General features: G+C 32.1%; 1 protein-coding gene across 2 annotated transcripts in view; it reads right to left on the bottom strand.

Moving 5' to 3' along the window:
* The window catches only part of ETNK1 (ethanolamine kinase 1), a 113,383-nt gene that overhangs the window by 11,989 nt on the left and 79,959 nt on the right, over positions 1-21,435 (bottom strand). For both annotated transcript variants that reach the window (XM_045829317.1, XM_045829318.1), the window contains 4 exons: positions 20,520-20,660; positions 17,097-17,239; positions 7,543-7,626; positions 5,381-5,541 (listed from right to left, as the gene is read on the bottom strand). In XM_045829317.1, the coding sequence (XP_045685273.1) occupies positions 5,381-5,541; positions 7,543-7,626; positions 17,097-17,239; positions 20,520-20,660 (529 nt within the window). The remainder of the gene's footprint in view (positions 1-5,380; positions 5,542-7,542; positions 7,627-17,096; positions 17,240-20,519; positions 20,661-21,435) is intronic.

The following is a 21,435-nucleotide window of genomic DNA, read 5'->3' on the forward strand; positions in this document are numbered from 1 at the left end:
AACCTAAGAAACTACCACTTGTTGAGTTTTGGTGAAGTATCAAAAATATCCACATCTGAAAAGGCAAAATACTCTTCTTTTTCCAACAATGTGTTAAACAAGACCTCCTTTATATACTTCAACCAAAACAATATATGGTAACATATAAAATGCAGAAGCAGATCTGAAATTCCAGTGTTTATTAAGCCAGACATTAGAGATTTGCAAAAGTGTCAAGTAATGCCATTCTTCTAATTTTTGGTTCTAATTTTCAAACATTTTATTTTTCATTTAAAAAGTGTTTATGTTAACATGTTTACTGTTTTGTTTAAATAAATATGTATTTAATAAATATTTTGAGTGTTTTAATTCCCAGTATGGTAAATAATGATAACCTATATAATCAAAAGCTTAGAGGTACTCAAAAAATGTTTGAAATATGAAAGGGTTTAAACAAAAAAGTTTGAGAAATACTACTAGTCTAAATTACCTCAGCATATTTTAAGTGATATAAAAATCAATTTACGGATAGTATCATCATCTCTTTCTAGCAGGCTGCTCCCTGGTGAGAAAGACTAAATCGGGACATTCTCCACCTAAAAATGACATCAAATGAGCTCTACCCACCATTTCAAGCAGCACTGGTAATTGTGTTTCTCGGTTTTCACTCATATAATAAATATGTACAGTATAAATACAGGAAATGGCCCATTCGTTTGCTTTGCCAAAAATGACAGAGAGAACACTGAAGTCCAAACAAACTAACATTCTGTGATTTACTTATACCAATTCCCTCAGATTTGGAAGTTATGGTTATGTAAGTCTCTCTATCCAAGGAGATTTTAATTTGTAGGCTACCAACTTCTGTTGCAACAAAAAATTCAAAGCTTTATATAATGAACAAATAACTAAAATGAAGTCTCAATCTGTTTTCTGAAAACCCCTACATAATTCTAATGTTTTACTTAGAAATAATTCAAAGTCTATAAAAACGTACCTAAACGCTCCTTGAACCTTTAAAAAAAAACCATTGTATTCTCTATTTGGTTTCATAATGTAAATATGTACCTACTTTTGTTTGCCATGTCCTTAACATTAATTATAGTAAACAATAAAAAGTGAAGTCTTAATTTTTAGAAGTCTGGTCATGCTGTAAGCAATAAACATTTACTAAGCATATAGTTAAAAACATCTGTATTTGGTCTTAATGTATGTATATGCTGTCTTCTTTGGGACAAGTGATCAAGGAAGGAGGAGGCCCAGAGAAAGGAGGAGTATTTAAGATATATCTGTAAAATCAAGAGGAATTGCCAGGAGATTCAGGATAAGGAGTATTTTAGGTAGGAAGAAATAGCCTATACAAAAGCATACAGACTTGAAATATCATGAACTATGCAGAAAACATGACTCTGCTAGAGCAGAAGTGGAATGTGGGAAATAAGGGGTAAATTGACATAATTTGTAGATGCTATATGGATTTAATTCTGTAGGTCAGGGGCCCCCAAGCTCCGGCTACGGGCCGCTATTGGTCCATGGCATGTTAGGAACCGGGCTGCAAAACTGGAGGCAAGCTTGAATGTAATGCACTTAAATCATCCCAAAACCATCCCCCAGCCCTGCTCTGTGAAAAAAATTGTCTTCTACAAAACCAGTCCTTGGTGCCAAAAAGGTTGGGGATCGCTGATGTAGGTCATAAGGAGCCATAAATTATCGGGCTGGCTAAAAAGTCCATATGATTTTTTTTTGTAAAATAAAAGACATATTTTTCATTTTCACCAATAACTTTATTGATTTGGATATTCAGAGTATGTTGGCTATTTCCTACACGGTATATAACATTGATTGTTCCCAATGTCTCAATTTGATCACTATCAACTTCAACCAGCCTACCAGACAGGAGAGCATCATCCAGCAATACATCTCCAACACAAAACTTCACAAACGACTTCTGACACATTCGATCAGTCACAGCACCTTCTCCATACACTACACAAATCTTTTTTTTTTAAAGATTTTATTTATTTTATTGTTTTACAGAGGGAAGGGAGGGGGAAAGAGAGAGAGAGAGAAACATCAATGTGCAGTTGCTGGGGGTCATGGCCTGCAACCTAGGCATGTACCCTGACTGGGAATCAAACCTGCGACACTTACACAAATCTTTTTTGTGTGTGTTTCACTTGTTTTTACCTTTCTTGAAATAATGAAACATAACATGCTGAAAATGTTGCGTATTTTTTTCCATCTTCAATATTAAAATGGCTACACAAAAATTTACTAGTTTTGATGGTTTTTAAAAATGCACACTTCTATGACAGCTATCATAATATACTCTAACAAAGTCATTTCGAATGTAGTGAAAGACAACTTACACTACTAGAGCCATCTTACGGGAAAACAAACAAATATTTTGGCCAACCCAATAGGAAAGTGACACATCAGACTCATTAATTAGATTCTAGTTTTTAGAAGGAGCACTTTTTAAATGAACAGGATAAATTACAGAGAAAGAAAAAATCTGGAGGCAAAGAGACCAGTAAAGGCTAACGTACGTGAGACAAGGCCTTAGTCAAAGGCCATAAAATTAAGGGAAAAGTGTTGAAATTGAGAGAATTTTAAGAACCAAGAATAACAGATAACAGAACTTTAAAACTTTAAAAAAATGTGGGAAGAAGAGGAGTACATGAAAGAAAATTCTTCCTTCCCTGGTTCAGACAGCAACTGAACGGATGGCATTTTAATTAAATCAAGATAATAGACAAATTATGGAATAGAAGCAAGCAGGCACAAAATAAAATTCAAGTCAGACATACTATGGTCAAATAACAGGGACCTGGGATAGAGATGAATGGTCCTAATCTGGACAGAGAGAAAAAACTCAACATGGGATCATTAACAAACAGAATAATAAATGCCATAGGAATAGATCACTCAGTGGAAATATATAACTAAAAGGAGGGGACAGTGCAAAATCAGAACACTCAGGAACATTAACATGTAAGAGGGTTGTGAGAAAGGGAGAAAAACAAAGAGCCAGGGAAGGAGACAGAGCAGGAAAGCACAAAGGAGAACAGAGAAAGAATGGTATCACCAAAGTTAATGAAAGACAAAATTCTAAAATCAATGTAAATATTGTCAAATACTACGAAAAGATCAAGTGTAACCTGGACTTACCAATTAAGGCATGATTGGTAATGCTGACCCAATTTTTTTTTTCCTAACAGTAAGGGAGAAGATAGACTGCAGTACTCTAAAGAGTGCATGGTAAAGGAGAGATAGATGAGAAAGATGATAAATGAGAAAGATTAGGGTTTACTTTTATTTCTCCCTGCCTTTCCAATTAATTACCCATTCAAACACCTGAAATTGTGACAAGCGTTTACTTAATGACTGATGAGAAGAAATTAAGAGTTGGTTAGAGTAAACTGGCTAGGTTAAAAGATTAAAGGTCTTAAGAAAGGAAGATGCCCAAAAGGAGAGTTGGTAACCTCACTGAAGGGGGGTAGGGGGAGTAAAGCCAAGTGTGATCATTCTGCTGTATTCTCTCTATTCTGAACATAGCGAGAAAATGCAACTCACCTCAGAAGAAAAAGGTCAAGAAAAGAAGGGGCAAGAGAAACAGGTGAGAGAGGGTCAATAGAAATTAGATAAAGTAACATGAATTCAAACCCAAATTGGCTTAATAAATGGATTTCTGAGTTCTTAGTAAGAACGAAGAGCATAATAGACTCATCCTGTGAACACTAAGAATATGTAAATTCTGAGGACATACCAAATGAAAAAGAAATATTGTTTAAAAGGTATTTAAGTTTTATGTCTCTGCAAGTGTTCATTATCCTTTTTTCTGTAAGACCTTCTATTGGATCTTCTATTTCACAAATATTTGCTGCACATTTAATAAATATAAATTTTTTAAAGAATCAGATTAAATTTTCTTACAATACTAATTTGCTAAGAATTTTAAATAGGAACATATATTAATCCAAAGAAAGGCACTTTTTTACATTTTATCTGCCCTTCTAAATGATAAGCACTTTGAAGGAATGCATTATTTTTTAGTGCTTTTTTAAGCCTCCAATCTATCAGACCTAGAGTAACAATAAGTACTAGAAATCTGATTAATGAAAACCTATAAAAACTTGGTACCCAAACCAGAAGTAACTGTTTTCCACACACACACACACACACACACACACACACATCTCCCCACAAGATCCAAATGAAGATGTTAAATATCATCAAAAGTTTACAAGGGAATACAAGTTATCGCTCTAATAGTAAACAGTAGGATTACTGACCAAGAATTTATAAGCTCTGTGAAGTTTATGTGGGAATTAATAAATTCAATGCTTTAGGAATAATTTAATTTCTTCAAATAGGTATATGTAAAAAAATACAGACTACAATAATAATAATATTCCTCACATTAATACAGAAATTAGCTAAATAAAAGTACTAGGTTGATTCTGAAGTTCACTGAATGACCTCATGAGAAACATTGTATTCTCTACTTTGAGACTATGCTTGAATAGACAGCAGGCATCCTAGGACCAGGTGAAGAACATACCATTAATTTAGCAAACAGTTCTACTGAAAACTGATCCAGAACAGTGGGTAAAGTCCCATTTCTGCACACTCTCTTACTTGAGATGTATTCTGAACAGCTCTGAGGAAATGCTGCTCTTAAGACAATGGAAGCAATGCGTATGTGAGACACCAACAGCATCTATTTGTACAGAATACACAGAGAAACTCCCCATGTCGACTCTACAGAATTATATTAAAACTAAAAAGAAGTAACTAAAATAACTTTAACCTAGTATTCAATGTAATTGTGTAACATCTTATCTGAAAGCTCAATCTTATGGATTACATAATTCTAAAAAAAAATTAAATCAACTAGTTTAAGTGAGTCTTTATAAGAATAAGGCATTAACACATCAAAGAAACTAGAAAAAATTATTTATCAGAAGTAGGTCAAGAACACAAAATACTGGGTAAGTTTTGAAAATATAATTCTACTTGTTCTTCCAATATAGTTTTCTCATATTAACATTAAGATGTAATAATTAATGTATTGTGGGAAACCTCATTTCCCATAAATCTATCCTTGATTATGCTATGAAAAATAACATAAAGACGGAATCCATTCATTAAACTAATAATTACTGAGCACCTACCATGTGACCAGGCACTGTTGTTCTAGGGGTTAAAAATTGTAGTTGTGAAACAAAATCTTCGTCCTCAAAAATATTCTAATGGAAGAATTGTAAACAACTGCATTTTGTCATTATTTTGAACAAAAATTCACAAAATTCAAAATGGGAAACTGTTTCCTAAGATGAAAATTTAAAAGGTTCCAAAATCGTATGAAAGTTCTTCTGTTGTTTACATTTAAACTTACCAATGCAAACTGATTAACTTGAATGAAGAGTATTTCTACCTCCTTTTCAGTAACTTCAGTCCCAAAACCTTTATATTCTTTGTAGGCTTCAAGGTAAGAACGCAGCCACTGGCTCTGTAGTTCTCTACCTGGATAGAGACTGTAGTCTACGTCACTCACACCTAAAGTGAATAAAAGAGAGCAATGATGACTTTAAAAACACAGTCTCTTATGAATATTTACTAATTCTTACCATCTACATAATTTTCAGAAAAAAGAAAACATTTGGCTGAAATACTAGATTTAATTAGCATTTATTAAAATAAGCCAATCAATCATAATGCGTCACAACTTAAATCTGAATGCACAATACAGTTGATCGCCATAATCAATTCACATTGCTTCAATTTTTCCTCAAAGTGTGAAGCTAAAACTACTTACATCAGAAGCACCAAATCTTCATTTTAATAAACAGCCCAGAAGATTCTTGTGCACAATAATATTTAGAACATTTCCTAGAACTATGGCTCTAAAATGTTCCTGACCATTACTCACAGGGTAAGAAATAGATTTTATAATGAAACCTTACACGCACATCTGATATTAAGTTTCACAAACCATTATTTACCCTAACTATACCTTCCAACTATGATATTTTCTAGTTCTTTTCTGGCAATTGCTTTAAAATAATTACCCCACAAATTTGATTTCATCATTTGCAGTTTGCAAAAGCTAACCTAGAAGATAAAGTTCATACTATTTTGCCCAGCATTCAAGGTTCTTGTTAAGGTTCTTGTTAACCTTATTAAGTTGGTCAATCTTTACCTCTCTGGTCTTATAACCTTCTATTCTTCTTCATGAATTTAATGTCCTACAAAAATAAGTATATTCACCTTCAAATTTTCTTCCTCCTTCCTGCAGTACCCTCCTTTCTCTTCTATCTGCACATGCAAATGCTACCTAACTCTCAAGTGTTAGCTTAGTTTTTTCCTACATAAAGTCATATTAAGATCAGTGGAGTTTCCTCTCATATACACAGCAGTGATTACCTTTAATTCTAACATGGTGACATTTCATTATATAAACTGCTGCTTTCCCTTCCTAAAGAGATATGGAAATATGTACAGTACATATGTAGAGATACGGCATATACATGATAAGCATGGTGTACAGAAATTACTGAATACATGTAAACTAAAACTTTTCCACTTTTTTCCCAGCCTGGTAACCTAAAGTACAAGAAAATACATGAATGCATGCAAATACAAATACAAATACAAATATAAATATAAATACAAATACAAATACAAATTCGGCAACGTAAAATTCCTATTAGGTGTAAACCATCCAGGGACACTTCCAATTCTTTAGTTTTAGAGCATTTCATGTTTCTGTATATAGTTATAAAATATATTTTAAATTACTTCCACTTACATTAAAAAAACTAAAATAATTTTCAGGGGCAAAAATGATCAGCTTTTCAATTATTCACAGCCAAAGACAAAAAAGAAAAATTTTGGAAGCTTTTTAGCTAACCAACATTCCAAAAGTCCAAGTATACAATGGAAATAGCAAAGGCTTATAAATGATAAAAAACACTGGTTTCAAATCAGAGTTCTCTGTATTTTACTGTGACCTTGATAAGTTACTTCCCTCATCTGTATACTGGGAATATTACCTAACTTACAAAATTGTTGTGGAGAAAAAAGGTGAGATGAGATTTGTAAAGCACCTTGCACTATATTAGGTCTAAACAGAAGCTACAACAATTACTTATTTTCCTTAAGAAATTAAATTAAGGAAGAAGTCCCCTCTGTCCTCTAGTAATAAAAAACAGAGAACAGCCCTGGCTGGCGTAGCTCAGTGGATTGAGTGCAGGCTGCAAACCAAAGTGTCGCAGGTTCGATTCCCAGTCAGGGTACATGCCTGGGTTGCAGGCCATGACCCCCAGCAACCGCACATTGATGTTTCTCTCTCTCTCTCCCTCCATTCCCTCTCTAAAATAAATAAAAATCTTAAAAAACAAAAACCCTCAAAAAAAACAGAGAACAAAGGTCAGGGAGAAGTTATAAAAATGTTGCTCCTATTTTCAGTTTACTTATTTTAAAGAAAAAGAAAGCAATTCTAAAAGTATCTTATCAAAGTTATATATGCTACGCCATTATTTAAGCCCTGAATTTTACCTGCAAATTCATTGAAATGATTTCCAATATCATATGCCAGGTAGTTGTATCCAGAGTATTCATAATCAATGAACTGTACATTACCTATGTGAGACACAAAAACAAAGACATAAGAAATCATATATAAGATCAGAAAATCCCTAAGCTGTTTGTAATTAAGTAGCTTCCAATATTTTGTTATTCATAATCAATGAACTGTACATCACCTATGTGAGACACAAAAACAAAGACATAAGAAATCATATATAAGATCAGAAAATCCCTAATCTAGTAATTAAACAGATTCCAATATTTTGTCTCATCGTACTTGCTTGGTTATATGCACTTCTGAGACAATACAGGGTAAGGCTGTGAATTTTATGGCAATGAGCTTTATAAAATTCAAATTATGTATCTTAGTCAACAGCTTCTTTACGAGCACTAATGTCCACTATAATCAAAAAAGGTCAAAATATTGTATAGTCAGTCATTCTCCAATTTCAAACATAAGCAAAATATCTCTCACCACATGGGGGCATCAGTTACTTAAAAATTAAAACTTAATTAGAAAAGAATACTATCTTTGGAAATTGTTAATAATTAAGCAATTTGAACAAAAAATTAATCTATGATACTTCAACAGTGAATTAACAAGCTAATCTACATATATGAATCAAATATAAGCTCTGAAAGACCTGAATTCTGTGAACCATGAGTGCGCTATTAACACTTGCTGATCAACTCAATATCCCCAATTAAAGAATTTAATTGCAATCAAACTCTTACATTTCCCTGGAATGCCACATAACTAAGGTTTCCAATAGCATGTCTGAGCAGCTGAAGTGGTTGTTTTATCTTTCTTTTTTTTTAAAGCAAAGGTACACTGAGTGCTAAAGAGGATTTTTGGCTCAACAAACATACATGTTCAATTTTTTTTCTTTCAGAGAGACGATAGAAAAAGTTGAGCATCAAAACTAGTCACTGTCTATAGGAATCAAAAATGCAAAGGCTTAGGAGGGCCAACAATTAAAATGGATACATAAACAGAGATGGCTATAAAAATAGTTTCTAAGCTACAATTGTGAAAATGATTAGCATATGCCTAGTTACACCATCTTTTGAAGACAGTTCATACTAAGGCAAAAACACCTATGGTCTTGTACACACTGGCAATTCAAAAAAAAATCTTGTGAACTATAATGTCTTGTTAGATATATATGTTTAATTTGGGGATGTATGTTAATCTTATTTAAACTCAGAAAAACAGAATTTATGACAAAAATGTCATGGCAAATGAAGTATTTTACATAAAAACAGTATTTTAATGTAACTGCAATTAACACATAATTCTAAACTTACTTAATAGTCAAATCTAGAATAAAATAACTGAGAATCATGAAAGTATCAAAGCCCAGTAATTAAAATCTACATGCATAGTGACAAAATAAAGATAAGATTGTAAAATGCTGGTAGCTACAATAAATTACTGATGGCAATCCAACCATCACAAGTATCATAGTGTTGAATTCACACAAGAAAATCCCATGGAAAGTCTTAAAGTTAACCAAATCACTTCCCTAAACCACAGAATGGGAAGTCAAAATGTGTTTTAATTTTTTTTTCTAGATTCCTCTGAGAATAAGAGAGTAAAGACCACCATCATGAGAAAACACTTTGCAGCCATGAAAAAATTTCATTTTCAAAGATGATTTAATTACTAGGAGAATTACAAATATAAGAAAGAAAGATACCAAATAGTAAATGTAGTAATCCAAATTATTAAAATATTATGCTTAAAGAGAGGGAAAAAACAAATAATACATAAGGGAAAAAAAAGAGGAATGGCTTTTGGTTTCATTACCGGTGACAGACAAGTGATCCTTTTTCCTTTATATTTTGAATTCTTTACAAGTAACATTACTTTTAGGAGGGAAAAAATGACAGTTTAAAAAGATCAAGATGAATTCTCTAAACAAATCTGTAAACAGACAACAGACTTAAAAACAATTATTTGGGAGATACCTATCCTACTTGGTCATCAAGAAATCAGGATTCAAAACTTACCAAGTTGCACAACTGAACTAACCAAACAGTTTTAATGTAAAAATGTTTTAATTGCAGCTGTTGATTGTTCTAACCTTTAAACATAAATTCTTGTAAAGCTCATATGAACTGTTAACATGCCAATAAAAATACACAGCCCAGTCCTGAAGATTACTTTTGCCAAATTTCAATTTCAATTTTCAAAATTATATTCAGAATTTGGCAAGTATAGATAAAATAGCAGGTAAAACATGCCTGCCTGTAGACACAATTCAACTAAATCATAGATCATTCATTTTAACAAAAGTTAAAATCCGTTTCATATGAATGTTTTAGCAATGACTTTTTGTAGTAGCATTAACTTATTAAACTAGCCTTTTTTCATATGCTATGTCGAGTTTATAAATAATGAAATTTTTAAAATAAGAAAATGAAGCTAAGAAGATACAGATGAGGCTGTTACCAGGCTCCGTGCATGTGAACAAGTGATGCGACAAACCTCCAGTCAGTGCGTTTAAGAAGCACGGGGTGCGCCGCCACATGGCAGCAACAATGGCATACCTAATCTGTAGCAGATGAAGAAAATTTGGCAAACTCACATTTTACAAGACACAAAGCTTAAAAGGAAAAACTTTTTAAAAAATCTGCATTAACTATTCTTTTTCAAACTTTTGCAAACAAAGTGGAACTCAACCTTAAATTTAATCTTCTGCAACAAAGTAAAATTAAAGATGCCTACTTCCCTTATTTTGGGTGCCAGAAAAATCAAATTACTAAAAATTGCTTTCTAGTAACAGAAAGTACTACATTTTTTTCTTCTGCAAATTTAACTTATGACTTCTAGAATTTCCAGTTATTTAGAGGAACATCCACATCACTATTAATAATTAACAGTTTATATGGCATGATTATCTTGTTAATTCTTTAAGACATGAATTTTTAATTAGGATTTCAAGAGTGGAAAAAATCAGAATATTCCTTAAAATTTTATACAAAATTTTATATGTATATGCATTTTCTGAAGGAATTCTCAATTCACCAAATTCTCAAGAGACCCCTGACCTCCAAAAAATAAAGTAGTGCTTTAAAGTCTAAGGCTATGTACTATTTATCTTTATATAATTTGCACACTGACTAGCACATAATAGGTAAAGCCTAAGATTAGTGAATATACTCTGAATTTTCAAAAGCTACATTTTTTTTATTACTGTGTTTCTTGCATACCTTCACAGTAATAAAATCCACTAAGTAATAAAATAACACTAAGTTAATTGTTCAAATCTCAGTAGAACTGAAAGTCAGCCAATTTTTAAACGAGTTTAAAAGTGAAAAAAAATTATATTAACTAAGACTATGATTCACATGATATTCTTTTGGATTCCTTTATTTTGCTGTTGTTAAGGAGAAAGGAATAAAGATAAAAAGTACAATAACCAATATAATACCCTGAATCTTTCCAACTTACTCTACTGTGTAGTTTTAGGCAAAGCAGAAAGAGAATATAAAGTATTACCATGGTCACACTAATGTTAGCAAAATGCTTTCTCTTTTACACAGGAAAAAGGAATATTCTTCTCTGGGAAACTATCTTTTCATTCCTCACTCTGCTGTCCAGTAGTAGCCTTCAGCACAGCACTCATCATTGTGAATGTAAATATCTGTTTCATAATCTTACTCCTCCACTACATGGCATATGGCTTTCTGGAAGGTAAGTAGGTCCCTTTCATCTTTCATTATGCAATCCACAGAGCAATACCTAACCCACGAGAAGCATTAAAATGCTAGTGGAACAAATGAAGGTTTTTCAGAGAATGCTGAGACATAATGGTAACACACGTTTAAATGGAGTGTGGGAGAAATAACTATGAAAAATGACAAAGAACAAAGTAGCATTTTTGACATTCATATTCAAGTATACACACACACAGTGGGACTAAATATATGCACAAGAAAACCCCATTTAAACTAGTAATTATTTTAGGTAACTCTTTTTACAGTCCTTTTATTACCTGATTTAGGGATATTTTATTTTACGCCAACTATGATCTGAAATACAAGTTAAAACAAGGTTTAACTATCCTTCATAACAATTCCACTCTGGAAAATATAGATTACCAAATACAAAAATAAATTCATATTTAATTTTAAAATAAAAACAACCAAGAAAAAAACAAAAAACAACCAAAAAACCCCTCTTGAAAGTTATTAAAATGTCAGTAAAACAACAATGCCTCTTCATGAATAACAGTGGGTAAGATTTAGATCCAATCAAGTGATGGCAAATGGCGACTGGCCCATTTTCCATTTATACTGTGCAAAACTCTAAAGAAAAACCTGGTTTATGTTATAATTCCCAGAAAAATCTTTTTTCCCCAGTCATTTTTATTTCCTTAAATAGCTGTAATTCAGCTGGTTGTATTTTGCAGACATAGAAAATAATCAATGGTGGCCATTACCGAAACTTAAAAGTTATATAGAAATCTTTATATGAAGGAATGAGGAGAGGTATAAAAATGAAAAAGCCACCAATAAACAATGGCAGAGTATCAAGACATGAGACAACAGTCTAAAAAACTTAGCAATTACTTCTAACATGTAAGCAGCTAAAGGATTAGTAGAAATTAAAATATTAGATTTGAAATCAGGCAATAAGCAGCATTATAATTTGTTCTACTTCATATAAATCTTTTAATTAATTATTACTTTAAAAGATAACTGGTAAGTCTTACAGTTAAGAAGCAAGAACTGCTGCTTTTGGTTTTCTTATGTAACAAATCCTATCACCATATCATTGAGTATTCTTTTCTTACCTTTTTAAGATGTCATGTCTCTGAAGGCGAAAAATAGGCTGCTGTTTAAAAACCACCTAAATTTTGAGGCTAACTTTTCAAAAGTCTTGACAGCTACCATCAACTGCAGAAAGGAAGCTCTCTCTTCTCCCATACTCCTGAGTCCTGTCAACTGACATGGTAAGAAGAGGCAGTGGCAGTATTTCTTCCTGTGATGCCTACCTTTCCTTTAACATTCACTGGTGAAGATGCCTATAAACTTCAGGGTTCTCAGTCTTCATGTGTATGTCTATATGAATATGTACTCACAGCCCTGGCTGGTATGGCTCAGTGGATCGAGCGTGGCCTGAGAACCATAAGGATGCCAGTTCAATTCCCAGTCAGGGGCACATGCCTGGGTTGTGGGCCAGGTTCCTGGTTGGGGGTGTGTGAGGGGCAACTGTTTTGTACACAACGATGTTTCTTTCCCTGTCTGTCTCCTTCCCTTCCCCTCTTTCTAAAAATAAATAAGTACAATCTTATTTTTTTAAAGAATATGTATTTATATATATACACACATACATTCATGTATTTTTAAACTTTAATCACTCAAGGTACAGTCAAGACAGACTAAGTTGTACTTAGAAGCAAACTGAATTGGCATTTCATACCTATGAGTCATAATTCCTAGGTATAGGACAGAGTAAACATTCTGGCTTACAATAATCATTTTCACTTTTTCAGAATCAGATACATTTTGTAAAACGTATCCCAGAAACAAAATACAGGGGTTGGACCTACGTATGCTGAGGCCAAATCAAGCCAGGCCACTGCCTGCTCTTTAAATAAAGTTTTTTTGGAACAGAGCCACACATATTTATATATTATCTAGGGCTGCCTGGGCTACAACACAAAGTTACACAGTTGTTGCAACAGAGACTATAATATGGAATGTAAGGCCTAAAATATGTACTATCTAGCATCTTACAGAAAAAGTCTGCCAATTCCAATGACAGTATAGACAGCTATAACTGAGAGCTGCCAAGTACCTCAGTGTTATATACTTAATAAGCGTGATAATGTCAGGAACCATCCATCAGAAGTAGATTTTGTCTAAAAAGAATATAAAGCAAACTAAAGTTCTAAACTATCAACAATATAAGTACTGAAGGGAACTCTGTTAAACATGCAGATTCTTAAGCCCATCCATAGAAATTCTTGTTCATTGGTCTTGGATTTTTGTCCAGTTACCTAGGTGATTCTGGCACAGAATCAAATATAAACAATTAAAAAAATAAAATGACTTTTCTAATAGCACTTACTTCCATATGTGATTGAGCAGAAATTTGAACCCAAGTATGCTTAGTTCCAAAAATCTATGTCCTTTTGGACTTCTCTTGGTTATTAACTAAGCTTAAATATATCTGCTTTTAAGAGTTAATGTGATTTTTTAAATTTAGTTACAAACAAAATCTAATTTATTATGGTTGAAAAATACATGCAGGGATGTCAAAATGACACAGGATAAATTCATTAAGTTAAACTAAAATTTACACTTTTGAGATATAAAGGATCTAAAACATACTACAGAGATACACTGAGTTTCATGTCAAGGCTTACTTCTTCTTATTTTTATATACTGATATCTCATAGGTGGGTATGAAATGATAAGGCCCTGAGCTCAAATTACTGGGTTGGCCAAAAAGTTCTTTTTTTTTTTTTTAATGTAAGATGGTTCTAGTAGCACTTAGTTGTCTTTAATTTCATTCGAAATAATTTTGTTTTATTGTATTGTGACAACTGTCATGCCAGCATGCATTTAAAAAAAGGTAATAAAATTGGTGTATTTTTGAGCAGCCATTTTAATACTGAAGATGGAAGAAAATATGCAACATTTTTGGCCTATTATGCTTTATTATTTCAAGAAAGGTGAAGATGCAATTGAAATGCAAAAAAAAGATTTGTGCATTGGGTGGAGAAGGTGCTGTGAGCTGTGACTGATCAAATGTGTCAAAAGTGGTTTGCAAAGTTTCGTGCTGGAGCTTTCTCACTGGACGATATTCCAAGGTCATTGAAACCAGTTGAAGTTGACAGTGATCAAATTGAAACATTAATTGAGAACAATCAACATTATACCACATGGGAAATAGCTGACATACTCAAAATATCCAAATAATAAAATTGGTGAAAATGAAAAATGTATGTTTTATTTTACAGAAAAAATAAACGGACTTTTGGCCAACCCAATACATTAAAAATTTAAAAAGTAATAAATCAAGCTTGTTTTGAGTATAATATGCAGTTTTTATTTATTGTATACACAAATTATTTTAACCCCAAAAGATTTAACATTTGACTTTTAGATGCTATACCAGGTAACTAATTAAGGAAAAGAACTTTGTGATACATTTCTCATTTCTATTATCCTCCTCCAGATTGAAGCTCTAAGTATAACACTAATGCTAAGCTACAGTCTCTTTTGTTTTTTTGCTATTAAATTTACTAAATTAATAGAATTTGTATTTTTAAAAAAGTCTGGGGCATGGTACCAGATCCTTCTAAAGACAAACATGTCATATAATAATACTTCAAAACCACTAGTTCCTAATTTAAAATAGAGTAAGATAATTAACAGTAAAAACTACCAGCCACACTTTCAGGAGTTTTAGATTTTACTTAAAACAAGATTCCAACCCCATTTTCTTAATGATTATCAACTAATCACAGAATTTATTTATTTTTTATGGATGCCATGAAGTCCACACTGGCCTTTCTAACAAACACTATAAAACCACTGGTAAGTAAAAATAACAGAACATCTCTATAATAAACATAACCACAAAGACAATAAACAAATGATATATAGCAGACATCTGTGAAGAAGGGTAAACTCTAAAATATATACCAAAATAAATACATTTGTTAAACTTGGAAATTTATTCTTCTGTGTAGGGAAAATATTAGACATAAAAGTATGATTTAGGTAACTCTTGGCAATATAACAAATGACAACTTTGAATTCCTAAAGCCAAACTGAAGCATAAATATTTCATTTGAAAATATGAGACGTTTTCATAACACTGATCAACAGTTTAGATAGGTAGCTGGTAAGATTAAAACATAAAAATATACTTTTTAATACATAAGACAAAGTAATCTGATTTTTTTGGTCCCTTCTATTTTAGTTTTATAAACAAGTTCATTCTATGAAATGAATATGCAAAAGAAAAAAGTATGAAAAGTTAAAAGGAAATAGACTCTCTTTGATTAACTTGCAGTTAAAAATAAAGCTGAGTGTCCACTTCAAAGATAAGATGAAGTCCCTCACCTGAAATTTCATTATATAAAATAATGTGATATTTGGTCTTGTTAATAATCACTTTAATGCATAACTAACACTCTTGTCTCACAAATGGCATTGAGATTTGGTTACTAGTATATAATGTAGTACATATATACTATGACAATTATATATAATAAATGGATAATAAAATATTAAAGAACACTGTCAAGTACTTAACATTTAAGGGTATTCCTGAAGTTTTAAAAAATTAATTCCACACAAAAACTTCCAGATATTCAAAATAAAGATGTTAACTCAGTATATTTTTAAATAGGGGAATCTTAATCCACACTAAAATATCAAATATGAAAGGTACTCAAATCTGTTTTTGAAAATAGCTGCCTCAGGCTACCACCCTTGACAGTGTTCTTTACTTGGTTTTCTTCAAGTTACAGCTGGTTACAAAGATTAATCACCTTTGTGTTAGCATAGTCTCAATTTACAATCTATTAAGAACGGTCACAAATAGTAGTGTAATAATTATGACCATTTAATCAGAATTCTTTGGCTTTAATATGTTCACAACAGCACACTTTTGATTCAAAACAATCTTCCAGCTATAATGATTATCTCCTAAACTGATTTCCCACAAAATGCATTAGCTTCATAGTTTCAGACAGACTTCTGAAAACTAATCCTTCAACCAAAATTGTATTTTTAAATTTCAATTTAATACGGAAGGACATCTGTTGTTTAGCAACCAAACCTCAAACCAATTTATCAAATAATATAACCAAGTGTTTCTTAAATATGAAAATTTAGAGAATTTGAATACAGAAAGACATAAACAGTCACAGAAAACACTTCACCAAAAGTTTCATTGTCTACCTCAAAATATGTTAAAACTATTTACCAGATCTTCTTGATTATTACTTTAGTAGATATAAATTTCAGCAACTACAAAACATTTCCTCCATCTGTGGCTCTCTCCTTAACATCGAACTACCTAAAACAAACCAGTGTAGTAAACAGGTAAAAGAAAACCTGGAGACATATTTGTTTCTAATGCTATTGTCCTTTCTAACACTGACATAGTTTCTATATTTATAAAGTAGTGGAAAGTCAATTGGTATTTCAATAGCCCCCATTACAAGCAGGTGTATTTTCAAACCATGAATTGTCAAGTAGGTTGTACAGTTATATTTATAAACAAAGTCATTTTTATCATTTTTCATGTAAAACTTGCTTAACAAGAACCAATTTGTTCTATTAAACCAATTCTAAGAAACATTTATACAAATATACAGGGAATATATATGCATAGTTTAGCACAGCTACCATGACTTAATCACCTAAAAATTTTTTAAAGACTTTATGCATGTTTTCAATCCCTGCATTTGATTTAAATTTGATACAAAGATCAAAAGACCATTAAGAACATCAAAGAAATCATCTACTTACTGCTAAGGTCAAATACCTACCTTGTTTCTCATTGTAGATTATATTCTTACACAGTAGGTCATTATGGCAAAGCACAACAGGTGAGCCCAGGTTGGAAAGAATCTCCTTCATCCAAGTCATCTCTTCCTGAAGAATCTGAGAGCTTGGGATATCACTTAGGAACCTTTTAGTTTTAAAAGAAGAGTTTTATCTTGTTTAGATTGATGATATTTTTTTCAAGTTTGACTAAGGATTAATATCTAAGTTAAGAAGTTCTTTCCACTCAATTGCAGAGTTCTGAATTAAAACAAGCCAATTATTCCAAAAGCTGGAATAAAGAAAAACCTTTACAATGAACTTAAATATGAATAAAAAGAAACTGAGTTATAGTTAAAATATAGAGCAAAAAGGTAAAAATATATCACTACAAAATTGAAGGAAAAAGTAATATATAGAGCTAATAGCTAACACTAAGCAGTATTCTGTTTTTCATTTATCTCCATTTTGTCCATGGGAAAAACAAAACACAAAGAGTTTAATAAAAAGAGGTTTAAGTGTATTACTTAAAGTTACAAGGACAGTCCATTAAGGAACTATAATATCTATTTCAAGTTTGGAAGGGTAAATGCAATATGAATCAGCAATTTCAAAGCCACTAGATATTATTATCACTATATTGACTCATTATTACATGACAATCATATAATTATTTTATTATCATATGACAATCATGTCATAGAATTCTTCTATTATCTGCTATAGAAATTGCCTCAGAATAGCCAGATTGGGAAGGGTGAGAGGCAGTGTGGTAAGCTGGCTTAGAGATCATAGCTCTTTACCTTATATTTTTTATTCTTTATTATCCTATATCTGTATTAATTTGATAAAAATGAAGCAAAAAGATGGTGTCACCACAAATTCCTCAATAATACCACCAGGCTTACAAAATTGTTTACTCTTTGTCTTCTTTCCTTTACACTTTAAGTGAAGTTCTCTTTATTCTTTCTTTAGTCTTTCAAATTATTCCTTATTTTTCCATTTTATAATATAATAATGATTCTGTACACTGAATTTACTTTAATAAATTTGCTTACTCAGGTGGTCTGTATTTTTCTCACTACTCCTTTCTCATCTACACAACAGTTTCCAAAAGTAATCCTTACAGGTTCTTTTTAAAATGCTGTAACTATTCAAAAATCTATGTTAAAAGTAGAGTTAAATGGAAAGAGAATTCAAAGTATTATGATCATTACAATCATGTACAAACAAAAAAGTAATTTTTTTAATGTTCTAGTTGTATATTTTCTATTGGGGCAGGATGCTTTCATTCTGTTATTAATCAATGAGTATCTCCAGCTTGTCCAAAGTATCACTGACATCAAGAATTCAAAGCATACCTAAGAGAGACTAGGAAATATAACCTAAAACCTATCCTAAATAACCTTGTTTGAATAATAGTAATTTTTAAAATAGCAGCTAACATTTACTTAGCACGTAAATGGTCAGGCACTGTTCTAACTACTTTCTATATGCTAACTCAAGTAACCCTCACAAAAACCCTCAAAGGTAAATGTACTACTCATTATTTCCATTCTACAGATGAAGAAATAGGTAACTTGCCCAAGGTTAAAAAGCAGAAATGTTCAAGGGAACCCTAGTGCACTGTTGGTGAGAATGCAGACTGGTGCAGCCACTGTGGAAAACAGTGTGGAGTTTCCTCAAAAACCTAAAAATAGAACTGCCTTTTGACCTGGCAATTCCACTGCTGGGATTATACCCTAAGAATCCTGAAACACCAATTCAAAAGAACCTACGCACCCCAAATGTTCATAGCACAATTTACAACAGCCAAGTGCTGGAAGCAAACTAAGTGCCCGTCAGTAAATGAGTGGATCAAAAAACTACCATACATTTACACAATGGAATACTATGCAGCAGAAAGAAAGAAGGAACTCCTACCCTTCATGACAACATGGGTAAAATTGGAGAGAGTTATGTTAAGTGAAGAGAGGCAGTGAAAGACAAATATCATATGATCTCACTATAAGTGGAACCTAACCAATAAAACAAACAAGCGAGCAAAACAGAACCAGAGACATGGAAATAGGAGACAAACTGAAAGTAACCAGAGGGGTGCGGGGGGTAACGGGAAAGAAGGGGAAGGGTCAAGTCAAGGAACATGTATAAAGGACCTAGAGACAACATCAATGGGGGTAGGATTCAGTGTGGGAGAGGGTCAGTGGGTAGGGGAGATTAATGTGGGAAAAAGGAGGACAACTGTAATTGAACAACAATTTAAAAAATAATAAAAAATAAAATAAAAAGCAGAAAAGTTAACTGGCAGAACTGAGATTTGATCCCCACGCTATATGGCTCCAGAACCTATATAATGTGCTCTGAACCTATATAATGATATATACTTACTCTCAACTTTGCTATTATCAAGAAAATCTTACATTCACCATTGCTATGTACTTCATTATTTTTAAGTGGTCTTCCCTAAAAATCTTTCAATAAAATAGCTATTTCCAAAGAGAATTTTCTGCTTCTATGCTGTCACTTCCTCAATACACAGGACATACTTCCAAACATATCCCAATTAAAGGGGTATAATATCCTATCAAATTGAAAGTTTGACAAAATATCTGCAGATATAAACAGTTACAGAGTGACTCAAACTAATCATTGAAATAATCATACTCAACAAAACAATTTTCCCTAATAAATTATTTTTTTAAAGAAAAAATCTATAGGTCCTACATGTTTCTGTTGTTCTTAAAGACTTCCTAAATACAAAAACTGAAGTTTTCGTGAACACTTTAGATATAAAGAACAAAATAAAATTCCAATTTTTATATTAATAGATTCTAAAAACTGATTTATAAATTGTTTTATATAAAAAATAATGAAATACTAAATTTGAACAGTCTTACAAAATCTGAGTAAGACTAGTAAACAAATGTCCAACTACATTACATGGCACTTCAGTAGTTAGTAAACTAAAACAACACAAAGTTTTTCACACTCCAATATTACTATGCTGCCCCAATATAGACCTCTAGGCCTATTTAAAATAGCTTTGAACAAAAATTATTTTTTTAAAGTCTCAATGGCCAACTCTCATACTATGCAAAAACATACCCATTTTTAGTGATCTTTATATTTCATTTACTTGCCAATAAATGTTCTATCTTTATTTTTGGCCCCTCACCTCTACCTATTCCTATATCCCCTGCTTTTTGTAGGGTTTTTTGAGGAGGGAGCTGAGGGCTCACCTGGGGAAGAGAGTGATTTTATTTCTATAGTGACATCTGAGAGTTGAATAAATCATGATTATTTTATTTAAATGAAAAGAGATAAAGCAAACCAGAATTTACATACAAAGACTTTGTAGTTATCTTTTAGACCCACTATTTAGAATAAAGCAATGTAAAACATCATTTTGAATGTAAAAGTAATTTTACCTTTTATTAAGATCTTCATCTGCAAATCCTGTGGGAATGAGAGAGAAGTACTTCCCCATCTTGAGCCACAGATTAGATTTGGGAATCCAGCCATTGTGTGCATGGATAGCATGAATCTTAGCAAGCTGGCGCGCTATTAGCCTATTTAAAAACAAAACAGCAGAAAAAGGAAATGTTAAGCATCATACAGTACACTGTCTAGCCACAGGTAAACTAAAATGAATAGTATGCATATTTTATAATGTAATTTCATCTTTATCATAAATGCATAAGATTCAAAATAATATGTCAAGTCATCTCTCACAAAGAGAGGAAAACAACTGCTTAAAGCATCAGAGGGAATATTAGGCAATTGTGTCCAAAAAGGGTTGAATGTCAGAAAGTAGGTGTCCTATTTTGATTATGCAATGTTTGGGATCAGCAAAACAGTACACAGTAATAAATGATTTCAAGGCACATATTAGACATTAATCACAGAAACATTTATTAACACTAAGTTACTTTAATTTTGAGCTTTTGAGGTTAAAGGGCAAAAAGGAACTAATGTAAAAAGGTAACCTGGGAGATAAATGGGTTCTAGGAGTTGATGTCTTTAACTATGTTAAAGACAAATACTCTGGACAAACATAGGATTTTATGATGTGAGAATCAATCTTTTTGATGCAACCTCAAAATAATTTGAAGTTGCATATACTTATGCCCATACTATATTTGTCTCTGTAGAACCCAGTAGCGGAAATGCTGATAGAGGAATAAGCATATCAATCAGAAATAAGAAATAAATTACCAAACAGCCTATAAACTAGTAGGTGAAAAAATGACTTAACAGTAATCCACAAACTGAATAACTTAAAACTGGCAAATTTTCAAGATGCTAACAATCTAACATAATGCTTTTCAAATCAGTTCTAGGACT

The sequence above is a fragment of the Phyllostomus hastatus genome, unplaced genomic scaffold (assembly GCF_019186645.2).
Source record: "Phyllostomus hastatus isolate PE091 unplaced genomic scaffold, TTU_PhHast_1.1 phas_scaffold_93, whole genome shotgun sequence".
Classification (NCBI taxonomy): domain Eukaryota; kingdom Metazoa; phylum Chordata; class Mammalia; order Chiroptera; family Phyllostomidae; genus Phyllostomus; species Phyllostomus hastatus.